General features: G+C 42.9%; 1 protein-coding gene across 7 annotated transcripts in view; it reads left to right on the plus strand.

The window, feature by feature from the left end:
- Positions 1 to 14,190, plus strand: part of ELK4 (ETS transcription factor ELK4) — a 76,438-nt gene extending 62,248 nt beyond the window's left edge. For 4 of the 7 annotated variants that reach the window (XM_068269566.1, XM_068269568.1, XM_068269569.1 and 1 more), the window contains 2 exons: positions 9,733 to 9,849; positions 9,975 to 14,190. In XM_068269566.1, coding sequence (XP_068125667.1) covers positions 9,733 to 9,849; positions 9,975 to 10,073 — 216 coding nt within the window. In that variant the 3' untranslated portion in view covers positions 10,074 to 14,190. The remainder of the gene's footprint in view (positions 1 to 9,732; positions 9,850 to 9,974) is intronic. The other 3 variants (XR_011026364.1, XR_011026362.1, XR_011026363.1) reach the window with 3 other exon arrangements.
- The last annotated feature ends 667 nt before the right edge of the window (positions 14,191 to 14,857 follow it).

The raw sequence follows: 14,857 nt of genomic DNA on the forward strand, positions 1-14,857 counted from the left end.
TTATCTGGCTATCAAAAGTAGTAGCGACTCTTCAGAACGCTAGGCTTCGTTCTGTGTTGCTGAATAGTAGGTGTAGCTGAACAAATAAATGACTTTAGAGTAGTTTATTATAAATGCAATATAAATAATATATACAGAAAATCATTAAAATCAACAATTAGAGACAATAGTAGCGCAGTATAAAAATAAAAGTAAGGGAAGAAATAAACGGATACTTAGATTCAGGTGAAAATATCCTTCTGGGTATACACATTAAGTTCCTTTGTTTCCAGAGCAAAGTTCAAACAAAATGGCCACTGCTCAGTCCTCAGAGCAACAGCATGCTTTCGTAACGATGGAATTTAGAGTACTGGGGGAGGAGTCCCTGTCAAATTCTTTTGAATGACCCACATTTTTGGGTGAGGTCTCAGGATCAGCCCAGGGGCTGGACAGGGGCAGTAAGAAGTACTAGTAATGTTCTGGGTGGGACATTTGTCATCCACCAAATATGACATTTTTCATACTTCAGCTCACGCTTCTCGCACACACATAACAACCACAGATTCATATGCCTCAGAATATGACAATTCTTAGGATATCAAACTTGATTAGGGTAACATGTTCTGACATGAAGCAGCTGAATACCTTGGTGACTGGGTATGTCAGTGGCACCAATTTAATATTAAAATATTTACCAGTTCTGTACTAGCAGAATGATATAACTTTCATACCTCTCATATAAACTGTATTCCTTAACCACCCTGGCGTTCAATTTCCCCAGGATTTCCATGCAAAAAGTGTTTCAATTAATTTCCAATAATTTTCAACCATATATATTTTTTTTTTTTGCAATCAATTGTATTTTTTATATTGAATGCTATACAGGTTATTGTATTGAATTCAATACACAAAAAGTGTTTGCTGCAAGATGTTGATGACGCTGTGTGACCCTGGTGTCATCAACGCCGATCGGTGGGGGACATGTCATCGCCGAGGGAGAAGCAAAATCCGCGAAGGGACATGGAAGAAGGCACTGGGTACGCGACGAGGGATCAGCACGCCAATGGTGAGTATATGACCCAGATGTGTAGCCAGGTATATAGGTAGCCAGATGTGTAGCCAGGTTTTAGGTAGCCAGATGTGTAGCCAGGTATATAGGTAGCCAGATGTGTAGCCAGATGTAAGGGTAGCCAGATGTAAGGGTAGTCAGGTGTATAGCCAGATGTATAGGTAGCCAGGTGTATAGCCAGATGTATAGGGAGCCGGGCGGGGACTAAACGATGGACTAGGAAGTGCTGCTGCCGTCGCTGGAGAGTCCTCGGGTGAGTAGACCTCAAAGGGCTTCAGGTCGGGGGGGTTTGAAGAAGAGGGGATCGGGAGGGAGGGAGAGAGGCCACCCACAGCCTGCCCGCATAGAAGGGGACTCCCCCCATAAAGGGGGGAGTTCCCGCCCGGCCACCAGCCCGTACAGAAGGGACCCCACCGCATAGAAGGGGGAGCTCCCGCCAGCCTAGGCAGAACTCTGCCCCGCTGATTCGCTGCCCAGGGATTCGCCAGGGTGGCTGGATGCTAGTTCTGCACGCTTGGCTTAGCACAGATCGCTACCCGCAGCGTGCAGTCAGGCATCCAGCCATCCTGGGGATTCCCTCTGATGAGGGAAAAGTGAAGCCGGCGGGGCAGACAAACAGGAAATCTCCCTTGCAGTATTGAAGAGCTCAGCTCGTCAATACCGCTTTCAGCATGTTTCTGTTGGGCGACCCAGGCTCGTCAATACCGCTAGGAAGGCTACACAGGCTAAAATCATATACTCCATGTATTCCTAAAGGCTCATACACACGGGCTACGGCTGTCGCCGCAACCACGTGGCACGTGCGTGTTGCGGGGACAGGTCGCCCGTGTGTATGACGTGCTCCCCGAACCGTCGCCCGTCAGAGCCGTCACCTGCAACAGCTGTCGCCGCAACTGTCGCTAGTCCGCCGTGTGTATGCGGACTAGCGACAGCAACACACTTAGCATGGATGGAGCTTCCGGCAGAGGGAGAAACCTTCGGCGACAGCTTCCGCCGCATCTCTGTCCCTCTGTGCGCTGTGTGTACGGCTGTTGCACAGAGGGACCTGGCGACGAGCTATCGCTTTTTTTTTTAATTTTATTTTTTTATTGGTCTTGCTACATTTGTGCCTCATGTGTATGAGGCTTAAGGCTGGCTACACAGCTCCGCTGTAGCTACCGGAGACCAAATTCTCAATGGGCTCCCTGCTGTGGGCTTCCTACATTCTTAAAGTAGTTTAAAGCGGATCCAAGATTAAAAACTAACTATAACAAGTAACTTGTCTATGGCCTCAATTCACGGAGCATTATCAAACGTTTATCAAACAATTTATCAAACGTTTGATAATTTACCTCATGGGTAAAATCTCACTAAGGTGTTATATATTTGTTGAACGTTTTATCGGTAAAACATTCAATAAATGTATAACACCTTAGTGAATTTAAAATGATATTTTACTCATGAGGTAAATTATCAAACGTTTGATAAAGTGTTTGATAAACGTTTGATAATGCTCCGTGAATTGAGGCCTATATATCTTATATAAAGTTTAGATAGTTTACACAGCAAATCTATCTGCAAACAGCTTTAATAGAATATGATTATTTCTTCCTGTGATACAATGACAGCAGCCATGTTGTTTGTAAACATTACACAGAAGCAGGCTTATCTGCACCTTGAGCAAAAAACCTAATCCCCCCCCCCCTCCTCCCTGCTGCCTCTGAAATCTCTGGCTAATAATACCTCCCCCTCCTCCTGCCCAGATTGAGCTCCCATGAGCCCTTGCTACTGTCTGAAAGTGCCTTGGCTCTCTGAAAACCTGTGGGCGTGGCATGTTTAGTTTATAGGGAATTAGAGTATTAAAGAGAATCTGTATTGTAAAAATCGCTCAAAAGTAAACATACCAGTGCGTTAGGGGACATCTCCTATTACCCTCTGTCACAATTTCGCCGCTCCTCGCCGCATTAAAAGTGGTTAAAAACAGTTTTAAAAAATGTGTTTGTAAACAAACAAAATGGCCACCAAAACAGGAAGTAGGTTGATGTACAGTATGTCCACACATAGAAAAATACATCCATACACAAGCAGGCTGTATACAGCATTCCTTTTGAATCTCAAGAGATCATTTGTGGGTTTCTTTCCCCCATGCACTGAAGTTTCAGGCTGCTCTTTACTTCCTGCAAACAGCTTTGCCCTTGTTTGTAATTCCTCAGTATGTGAAAGCCCAGCCAGCTCAGAGGACGATTTATCCAACTTGTAAAAGATAAGAGAGAAGCTGCTCTAATGTAAATAACACACAGGCAGTGTGCATATAGGGGCCTGGAAGGGGGAGTTCATAGCAGAACCACAACACTGAAGAACTTGGCAGCCTTCCAGGCACAGGCCGACAAGTCTGACAGGGGAAAGATACATTGATTTATTACAGAGACTGTCATAGTATAGTGCAAAGTGCTGCAGTTAGCCAGAACACATTAGAATAGCTTTTGGAACTTGTAGGATGATAAAAAACAGGATGCAATTTTTGTCACGGAGTCTCTTTAAAACAAAAACCAAAAAGTATTTGGCTTGAGGAATGCCCTATAAACAATAGGAAAGGAACCCAATTATGCAATGAGTAAAAGTTCTCGGATCCACTTTAAGGCCAAATGGTACTGAAACACACTTAGCTGAGAGAGAAGTTTCTTTGAAACTTGTATTGAATGTAAACACTGGCTTCCCTGGAGAACAAATTAATCCCCATGAAAAGAAAACTCTGCTTCAGCTGAAATGAAAGGGCAGAGACCCCCAAGCTCGGCAACCTGCTATCCCCAAACATAAAATTTTGATCTGGGTTGGTGACGACAATCGGTGCTGGAAACGATTGCATTTTCTTCTCTCACGGCTCGTCCGTGACAGAGGGGACATAGAGAGGCACTGGGGGGGGGGGGGGGGGCTGTTGGGACACACACACTGGAGGCAAAGGGGGGCACATAGGATACATAGGGGATAGAGATGGCACAGCGTTTCGACTTAAGAACGGATTCAGGTTAAGAACGGCCTACAGTCCCTATCTCGTTCGTTAATGGGGGACTATCTGTATGCTATAAATACTTATTCTGCAACTTTGTTCAATGAGCATGTGTCAGTGTTTTTTATTTTATTGCATCTACTTAAAGAGACTCAGAGCTGAATACTTATAAAAGATTTATACATCCCTGGGGCATCCTTCAACCCCATCCACACGGGTCGCTCCCACGCCGCCTTCCTCAGCCTTCTCCTTCTTCTGTACCGGGTCCCGTAACTTCGGCCAGACGCGGCCAGTTTTACGCAGGCGCAGTGACTCCCTCTGTCTCTCTGGCGCCTGTGCAGTATGGAGGGAGCGCTTAGACTGGCCACGACTGGCGGAAGTTACGGGACCCGTTGTAGAAGAAGAAAGCTGAGGACTGTGGCGTGGGAGCGATCTGTGCGGATGGGGCTGGAGGAAGCCCCATGTATGTATAAATCTTGTATAACTATTCAGCTCTGAGTATCTCAACAAGAAAAGTAACAGTGATTTTAACTTTTGCATTGCCTGGTTAGCATCCTTATTACTTGTTACTAGATAAAAATAAAGAATCGATTTTTGATTTTATGCCCGACAGTTACACTTTTAGGGGTGGACTATGGTAAGTTTACACTAGAGCACTTCAACACAGCACTCAAGTCTCTGCTGTAGAATCCATTTCAGTGTCTGCTGTTGGTCCATAGTGGAGACAAGCCTTTCATCGACTAAATGTCTGCACAATCAGTTTGCCAGGAAAGATATAGGGAGAGAGCGTTTCTCAAATGGAGTAGATCAGTGTGAACTTATACAAAGTAAATCATTGTAGTGTTTGACCCATCCAATTTTAGTACACTGAAATCTAATGAACCAATCCTGTGGTGTAGCCTACCAAGTCATTCCCCCAGGGAGATGAATAAACAGGTTCATAAACCATGGCAGTGACTCTAATAGACAAACTTGACATTTATTTTATAAGAATATCCAAATGTGCAGGTGTTATTATATTATTTCATTAAATTAAGGGCCTGAAAGCAGTCTTCCCTTAGTAGCCTTTATCTCTACATTCTGGCTGCTTGAAAACTTAATTCAGCTAATGAAGCCTTAGGGCCCTTTTCTACTACATACTGTAGCTGGGTTTTAGCGTTTCTGTTGTGTTTTGAAAAACATCTTCATTCACTTGAATGAGAATCGCGGCAAAATCACTATAACATTTAATGCAGCCTTTTTACTCCGATTCTCATTCCAGTGAATGAGAGTGCGTCTTTCAAATGCAAACGCTGTGGAATTGCAGCTAGTGGGAAAAAAGGGCCCTACCTCGCTTGTGTTTTTTGTGAGTATTTTTATATTAATTTTAGTGCTTATACATTACTGCTGTGGTTGACTATATGCTTGGCCTGATTATGACTATGGCATCTCCAATGATCTCCAAGCTTCTCAAGATGTAGCCATACATCTAGCGAGTTTGATTTGATCGACAAAGCGTTTGACTTTATTGGTTGATCAACTTCAGTGTTGATCGACTAGTGGCCCACACTCTACAAGCGAGACCCTATGCAATTCTCCTTAACATTTTGGGTCTGTGCCTCCATGGTCTGAAACCAAAAATTGATTCTTTGTCAACTGAAGTCATGTGAACACTATCCGATTCCTGTACAATCGACCAACATCTTCCAAACTGCTCGATAAACTAAGCTGGCTGACTCGACATGATATTGGCCAGTTTTCATTAATCAAGCACACTGGGACACACTCTTTTCTCTCTCGATTAGATAAAATGATTGAATCAATTTGTCAATCGTACAGCAAAATCTCTAGATGTATGGCTACCTCTCATAAGTGATTCAGCAAACATGGATTTTTTATTTTTTTTTTCTCAATTGCTTTTTTCCAGGGTGGAATGATAAATATGGTTAGATGTTATCAGACTCAAAATGTATTTTTAGATTTTTATTTTTTTTTCCAAATGGCAGCTTGTACTGTATATGTTGAACAACAAATGGGATAGTATCAAACCCTGAGGCACACCATATTTTAGGGGTTGGATGGGAAAAGCTACCCTTTATGTTTTACCGACAAAGAAGGAATTGAAGCCCCGGAAGACTAAACCATCACTGTAGCAGTACTTTTGCAGTCTGTTTTAAGCCTATACTACCTATGTGTAGGATAGATATGTCCTTGACATCTGGTTCATGTCTGAGCATTGTTGTTGAAATGCAGTGGCGTAGCTAAGGAGCTCTGGGCCTGGTGCAAGTTTTACATGGTGCCCCCCCCCCCCAAGCCCTCTATACATAACAATTGATATGGCGCACCAAAACCTGCTAAGGACAACCACAGTGTCAGAATTGCAAGAAGGGGGATGGGTAACAGTGTTTTTTATGGATTACTACTATTCAAAGCATCTATAGAAGTGTTTATTATGAGCACAGGACCAATAGAGAGCTAATACTGTCAGAGGGTGGACCCTTCGGGGCCCCCTCTGGCCCAAGGGCCCCGATGCGGTCGCTACCTCTGCACCCCCTATTGCTACACCACTGTTGAAATGGCTAAATAAGTTTACATTCAAGAAATATCCATCACCATGCATATTAAAGGGAATCTGAAGTGAAAATAAACTTATGATATGATTTTGTATGTGTAGTACAGCTAAGGAATAGAACATTGTCAGTACAGTTATCAGTCTCACATTGTTTCCAGTATAGGAAGAGTTAAGAAACTTCAGTTGTTATCTATGCAAAAGAGCTTCTCTGAGCTATCCAACTAATTTAGTAAGAGAGCAATGCTGTTTTCTGAAGCACTTATCTCATCCTGTCTCTCATTGTTTCTTTCTTCTTCTTTTTTTAAGGTTTTACTGCAGAGCTAATGACCCTTTGAACTTTCCTGCTCTGTTTCATTGTTTAAAATAGAGTATAGTTTGTAAAATAATGGGTCTCGCTGCAAATATTAGAGAATGATGCAGTTATAGTTTTTTTAATATAGCTGAAAATAAAAATATGAGTCACTTTTCTTTGCTACTAATGTTCTGTGAATTATCCATACTACACATACAATTTATTGTGACGTCGGTGGAACTCCGCTCACGGCTCCATTCACCGACCGTGCAGGAAAGACATATATATACACATACAATTTATTATCTCATCCGTTTTCTTTGGCTTCAGTCTCACTTCAAGTGTTTACCATTCTCATGGATGTAAATGTTTGAAAATGTCTGCAATTAGTTCTCTTCTATCACTTCAACATATGATTCTCCTAACAGCGTAAGCATATATCTGTGACAACAAGGATGAGGTCTTATCTATTTTATTTAGATGTTACGTTATGGTGCATATTTCATGTGTTTAACAGGGATGCTTGGATAGTAATTTCTAAAATCCAAATTGATCCCGATACCCAGATATCCGGATCCGGTTCGGATGTCAGAATCTGACCATTTAGATATCCGCGTTGACGCGGATATCCAGACGCATTATCCGCGGATATCCGACCTATTCGGATATCTGGATAGAAAAACCGGAAGTGCCTTTAAATAGCTTTTAAAAAGGGTTTTTAGGGTAAATGAGGCATGTATCCTCATTATTTTGCAAAGGGGAACACTAATTGATGATGTGGGGACTTCAAATCCCCCCCCCCCCCCCAAAATGGCTGTCAATTAACATTAGGCCTAGGTCCAGACAGCGGTCATGCAGCCCACATTGTGTCCAAAGTCCAACCGCACAACTGGGACATGAGTTTTCAGCCAAGACACCTCCAAAAAATTATGCAGAAATTGTGTTTTGGGTTAAATATAGGTGGTATCACAGTGGCCTGTGGCACCCGGGCCTGGCGTTGGGAGCTGCACAGGCAGCAGGAGCAGGGCAATGCAGCAGCAGGTGTAACGTGTGCGGACGTGTCACATGGCACTTGTCACATGGCACGTGTCACTTGGCACGTGGCTGCCAAGTGGCACTTGGCACGTGGCTGCCAAGTGGCACGTGGCAAGTGACATGTGCCAAGTGACACTTGGCAAGTGCCACGTGACACTTGGCAAGTGCCACTTGGCAAGTGCCACGTGACACTTGGCAAGTGCCACTTGGCAAGTGCCACGTGACACTTGGCAAGTGCCACTTGGCAAGTGCCACGTGACAGTCAGACAGCAGAGGAGAAGACACTAGTGCACACTAACACATTAATGATTTAACAATAGTGTAGTGATAGTGAAGGTGTTAATCACTGAGCTTATCACTGTGTACAGCCCTTGGCCCAGCAGCTGTGCAGCACACACTCTGTCACACTGAGACATCAATCAAGCTAATTAACGATTACTATAGAGTAGTGAAGGGGATTAATCAATGAACAGCTTTAGGTTTATAACTGTGTACAGCCCTTTGTAGGCCACCAGCACTGGGGCATGTCTCCCAGGAAGCATTCAGCAAGCCAGGACGATCTGTATCATCAGGGCAGCCCTCCTTATTATACAAGGGGGGCTGGCCAGTGTTCCTTTCTGTGATTGGGTGCCAGGGCTTAGGCTGGGAGGCCTCTGATTGGCTCAATGAGGTCAGGTGGGGCTGGCCAGGGTTCCCCTCTGTGATTGGTTGCTAGGGCTTCTGCTGGGAGCCCTCTGATTGGCTACAGGACGTCATCACCTTAGTTACAGTATTTCAGATCCAGATATCCGGATAATGCGGCCAAATATCTGCAGATAGCTATATGGATTTCTGTAGAAATCCGGAATCTTGAATCTGATCCGGATAGCGTAAAAATGGTTGGATATCCGGAATCTGGATGAGCATCCCTGGTGCTTAATTTATGACTATCTGTTGCACTATACACCTATGAAATAGCTTGTGTTTTTTTAAGAGCCAATGAGCAATGATTGTATTTAAATGTTGCCCATGATACAAATCAACAAACCTAAAATTTCAAATGAAATCTTAACTTGGTTAAATCTTGTTTGGCCTGGATTACTAAAAAATGACCATTGCACAAGCAGAATGTTAGGACATTAGTCTGTTTCAGTACACTTGCCTTTGTGACCTGTAGATGGGGTCACAGCAATAAAATACATACCTGGGGCTTCCTCCAGCCCCCTCCGGCCTAATCACTCCCATGCCATGCTCCTCTGACTCCCCATTTAGCTGCAATTTGTCCTGGAAAGTCCTCCAGTCTGGAGCCAATTGTACATGTGCGTTTGCTACCACTGTATTCATGTTGCCAGAAGCGGCGCAAGCGTAAGACACTCCCGGCAATGGGAGAGAGCCTGGGCGAACTGGAGGATTTTCCAGGGCCAGTTGGGGCAGTTAGAAGAGGATGGTGTGGGAGCGATCAGGCCTGGAGCGAGCTGGAGGAAGCCCCAGGTATGTATATTTTATTGCTGTGGTACCATCTCAGGTGCGCTTTAAGACTTGCCTTACACATTAGCATTTAGTATATCTACGCCTAATAACTCTGCTTTCCAATTGTACTGGATACTTTGTAACTCCATAAGAAAATGACAATAACAAACATGCTACAGTGTGAAATATGGAACAAAATATTTAAAGTTATACTAAGAATTACTTTTATGATCTTAGTAGTACCTACTGTATATTGAATTTACTGATCTAATTTCTATCATACAGCACTATCTTTCATTTTCTTTCATTTTACACAGAATACCTTTGAAAACTAATATAAGTTGTTTTTTTTTTCTTTTTCTTTTTTTCAGACTCCTATATTACTCACCCCAAATGCCATGCTCTCCAGCATACACTTCTGGAGCACGCTAAGTCCTGTTGCTCCTCTCAGCCCAGCAAGACTGCATGGTGCTAATACCCTTTTTCAGGTAAGTGAGCCAATTATGCTCATCTACTGTGCAAAGGTATACTTTTGAAAGTCCAGTAATACAGTAATATTGAACACACATCTGCCTGCTAAAGTTTCATCATTTATTTATTTTTTAATTTTTAGTTTCCTTCAGTCTACAATGGCCATGTTCCACTCACATTACCAAGCTTTGAAAGTCCATCTACTCCAGGGCCCTTTACTCCTGATTTGCAGAAGTCCTAGCTGAGAACAAACCAGAACCAGTAGTCCAGAGGAAAAGCATTGTCATTTGTATGTATTCATTTTTCTCAGATGTCCATTTCTTTTGAGTTGTGGACTGGAGTTCTTTTTTTACCTGACAACTGTTGGCTTGTAGAAAGAGCCAATCAAATATTTTAATACATAATTATTCACAGAAACCTAGTTTCTTGAAATCAAGTCAAATTAACATCTGCATACCCACTTTGGCGATGAAAAATCTGGCAACGGTCGGTGGCACCTAATCTGCTATGATGGAGGATACGGATAGCCATGAACAAGCCCTGGACTGAATACAGTAAGAGATTTCTGTAAGCGAATACGACTGGGGATCATGATTGTTAAATAATGCCTTCAGGCACATGCCTTTATTTTTTTTTAAACTAATTTTGCAGCAGAAGAGCTGTTGCTGGTTTAATCTAAAATAATATTGTGGAAATGTTTGAAACCTGCTTCAGTGTACCCAGTGAAATCTAGCAGTGCACTGCACAGTATATATGATTAGTTTTCTTACGTAAAAGACTTATTTTTCAAACAGGATATACAATGCACTTGAAAGGAGCTCAAAGGGAAGGAGCAGACCAGTGAGAACAAATAATGGTGGACCATGACCTAGAGCACAAAAAGACCTTTTTGATCTTGTAACATTATTACAAATCACGTAATGAGTCATAATTCTACAAGCTTACAGACATCAATATGAGTGTAATGAAAAAAGGTATCCTGTGCATTTGGTTTAGAACCTGAAGTTGGAGGAATGGACTTTACGTGATGGACTAGCAGCAGAAGCGCATTCTTTTATATAAAATAATTCCTGAAATCCGATTCACAGATATTGATGGTAAACCTGCTGTTAGTAATAAAAGGGATAACTGGGTTCTCTTCACCCCTGATGAGTCCTAATATCAGCTGGAAGTCTAGCAACATCCCCTTCTCTAACCACACCTCCTCCCACCCCCTCCACACTCGTTATACACGGCCTCTACATTGATGAGCGTGGATGGCTGAGCTTGTGGCACGCAGCATTCATGCAGAGTCTATGCATAATGGGCATGGAGGAGTGAACTTGTCAGACCCAGATTTGATGGAAAGGCTGATAAGCACAACTAGAGGTCTAGAGAGTATTACAGATACTTTAAAACTGATTTATTACAGGCTTAAGTATCCCTTTAAATCAAAATCTAGTTAACTTACCTGGGGCTTCTACCACCCCCCCCCCTGCAGTTGTCCCGTGCCCTCAGACACTCACGGATCCTCCGGTCCCTCGCCGGCAGCTAGTTTTGTTTTCACTGACAGGCCCGGCTACACATAGCCTGCTTCGCGTTCCCGTCTGCAGGATGCTGTTGCGGACAGGAATGCTAACAAGGCTACACGTGAACAGGCCTGGTGGCGGGGGACCTGAGGATCCGTGAGTGACTGCGAGAGCATGGGACGACTGCAGGGGTGGTAGAAGCCCCAGGTAAGTAAAACTGATTTTTTTTAATACCGGCTTAAGTGTCCCTTTACCTTGAGAAATTCACTGGGGCTCAGTATTACTCTTTTTGACAGTGTATACAGTATGTCTAGGCACTCAGGTTCACCAGAGTGTGTAACTTTAGCCAAACCCCCCTGTTTACAATAGAATGGGGAATGCTTAGAATGACTGGTAGGTCTTTACTAGTGTCTGTGTGCTCCATTGAAAAGATTTTTCTCAGACACGTGACAGGAAATCACAAATTCTGACTGTTTTGAAAAAAGTAATTATTTTCTCCCCAATTCGTGGTCCAGCAACTCCATAATATTTTGGAATTCCTCCGACTTTCTCTCCTATAGCAGCTGTCACCTGGATGGTAAAACTGTCAAAAGTAATCACAGTTGACTAAAAAAAATAAATAAAAATAAAAACCCATGGCAGATCTAATCATTCTCCATGCTGTCCATGCTAAAATGGTCATACATAGAGTTCTTCATGAAACCTACCATAGTATATGTAATCTTTTAATGTCCCATTCACTACAAGGAAATGTGCCTGTTTGACATTTACACGTTTTAGTGTCTGCTCCAGCATTTTATTTCTCAAGATTTTTCTACTGAAATATCTATGCAAACTAATTGTCGAAATACACCTATATTTTTATACTTCTTTATTAAATCACAGATTGGAGGACAAAGTGACGAAACTAATTATGGTGGCTGGACAAACTACTACGAAAGAAGAATGTTCTGTTTTGCAAATTGAGGTTGTTTTCAGTTACTGCTAATTACCACTGAGTGCCCTTTCAGATGCCCTCAGCAAGGTGCACTCTTAGAGCTGGTTTGGAGTATGTAGGAGCATTGGTAGAATAGATACAGCTTGCAGCCATTACTGTAAAACGTTGAGCTAACATCTTGAGCAAATGACCTAACATGTTAAGTAATGTCTACAACAAGCTCATGCTTATTGCGAACTGTTGTGCACCTCTGCCGCATGGCTTCAGCACTTTCACAAAAAACAAAGACAAAAACATGCTCTATCCTAAATGTGTGAGCCTCCTCTTCATAGAAAAGGTTTGATTTTTAAACCTGATATATTTAATGAAAATGAGTTTGCTGACGGCCTATCCATAGTTCTGTCTTAGCCCCAGTTTTTAGAATTTGGTATCAATTGGTCAGTAATCATTTTTCTGTCAGACAGAATCACAGTGAAGTAGATTCGGTTTTCATTGTACAGGGCACCATTAATTGACGCTGCCTCATGCTCCAAAAATGGCTCTTTGTACTAGAATCCCAACCTAGTAGTACTTTGTGCCCCAACAGTGATCATTTGAGAAAAATGTATTAGAGAACTTAAAAAGACTCTGTAACAAAATTTTCAGCCTTATGTCTTCTATCCTATACGTTCCTATACCTGTTCAAATGTGGTCTGGCTTACTGCAGCCATTTCTAGTTGCACAGTGGCTCTGTTATCTCTGTTATATAATCTAATCTTCTCTCTTCTGTCGGCTCTGTCGGGCTCAGGCAGGAATGTGCTGTCTGCTGTTATTGGCAGCAGTTATACACACCCTCTCCACAGCCTATCACAAGCTGGTAACAGCCATGTCTTTTGTTTGTAAACACTGTCTAAAACTGGCAATTGCAAACCAGGATTGCAGCAGGGAGTGGCAGAAACAGCACAGAGGGGCCCAGGAGAACATAATTAATAGAATGGTATGCTTTTTATTGTAAGAATTTTACAGAGTACAGATTCTCTTTAAAATGAAAATCTGATATTAAATTGTGACAGATTTTAAAAAGTGTACAACTGGATAGGGAGTCCCCTAACTCCAGGAAAAATTGATGCATGCCATTATTGAAGCAATTTAGCCCCTTTTTTGTAGGTTTTTGCACACAACACATTGTCTAAAGTGCTTTAACCTCCTGGGCGATAATCCCGAGCTGAGCTTTGGGGTAGGCCGCCGCGGAGGATTTCTCAACCCCTGGTGGGCTGATTTCCACACTTTTTGTTTTGTTACACGCAGCTAGCACTTTGCTAGCTGCGTGTACAAGCCGGTCGCCGCTACCCGCCGCGTTAGAGGGCCCCCCCCCCCCAGACCCCGTGCGCAGCCTGGCCAATCACCGCCAGGCAGCGCTAAGGGGTGGATCGGGACTCCCTCTGACACCATGCATCCCGATCGTCGCCATGGCGACGGGGTAAGCCAAACAGGAAATCCCGTTCTGAACGGGATTTCCTGTTAAGGGGAGGGGGGGATGCTGCTGCACAGCGGCTATCATGTAGCTAGCGCTAGGCTAGCTACATGATTTTAAAAAAAAGAAAAAAAGTGCTGCGCCGCCTCCCTGGCGATTTTATTGTATCGCTAGGGAGGTTAAAGGAGACCTGAACTGAGAGGCATAAGGAGGATGTCATATTTATTTCTTTATAAGCCATTGCAGTTGCCCGGCTGTCCTGCTGTGATCTCTTTAGCTGCATTAGTATCTGGATCGCACACCTGAAACAAGCCTGCAGCTTTCAACTGAAGTCCGACTAGATTAAGTCTGACTTTAGTCAGAAAGATCTGATCTGCATGATTGTTCAGGGTCTAAAGCCCAATCTACACGATACGATTCTTTGTACGATTAGATTACGATTTTATTTACGATTCAATTAAATCCGACATATCCGATTGGGATTCGATTCAGTTCGATTTGCAATTGCAAAACAATGGCAAATCGAATTGAATCGAATCCCGATCGAACATGTCGGATTTAATCGAATCGTAAATAGAATCGTATTGTGTAGATTGGGCTTAAGACTTAAAGGGAACCTAAACTGAGAGGGATATGGATTTTTCCTTCTGAACAATACCAGTTGCCTGGCAGTCCTGCTGATCTCTTTGCTGCAGTAGTGGCTGAATCACACACCTGAAACAAGCATGCAGCTAATCCAGTCTGACTTCAGTCAGAGCACCTGATCTGCTTGCTTGTTGAGGGGCTGTGGCTAAAAGAATTAGAGACACAGGATCAGCAGGAGAGTCAGGAAACTGGTATTATTTTAAAAGGAAAAAGCCATATCCTTCTCATTTTAGGTTCCCTTTAAAGTATTAGAAGCAGATGATCACCAGGTCAGCCAGGGAACTGGTATTGTTTAAAAGGAAATAAATATGGCAGCCTCCATAACCCTCTCAGTTCACTTGTCCTTAAATAAAAACTTCATTAAAGGAATACTATCGATCCCCAGGTGTTCTAAAATGACAATGTACAAATAATGTCTAAGTAGCTGTGTAAACATTTTCCTACTTTCCATGTTAAATATCAGAGGCAAAAGCTGTAATTTA

This window comes from Hyperolius riggenbachi, chromosome 2, assembly GCF_040937935.1.
Source record: "Hyperolius riggenbachi isolate aHypRig1 chromosome 2, aHypRig1.pri, whole genome shotgun sequence".
Taxonomy (NCBI): domain Eukaryota; kingdom Metazoa; phylum Chordata; class Amphibia; order Anura; family Hyperoliidae; genus Hyperolius; species Hyperolius riggenbachi.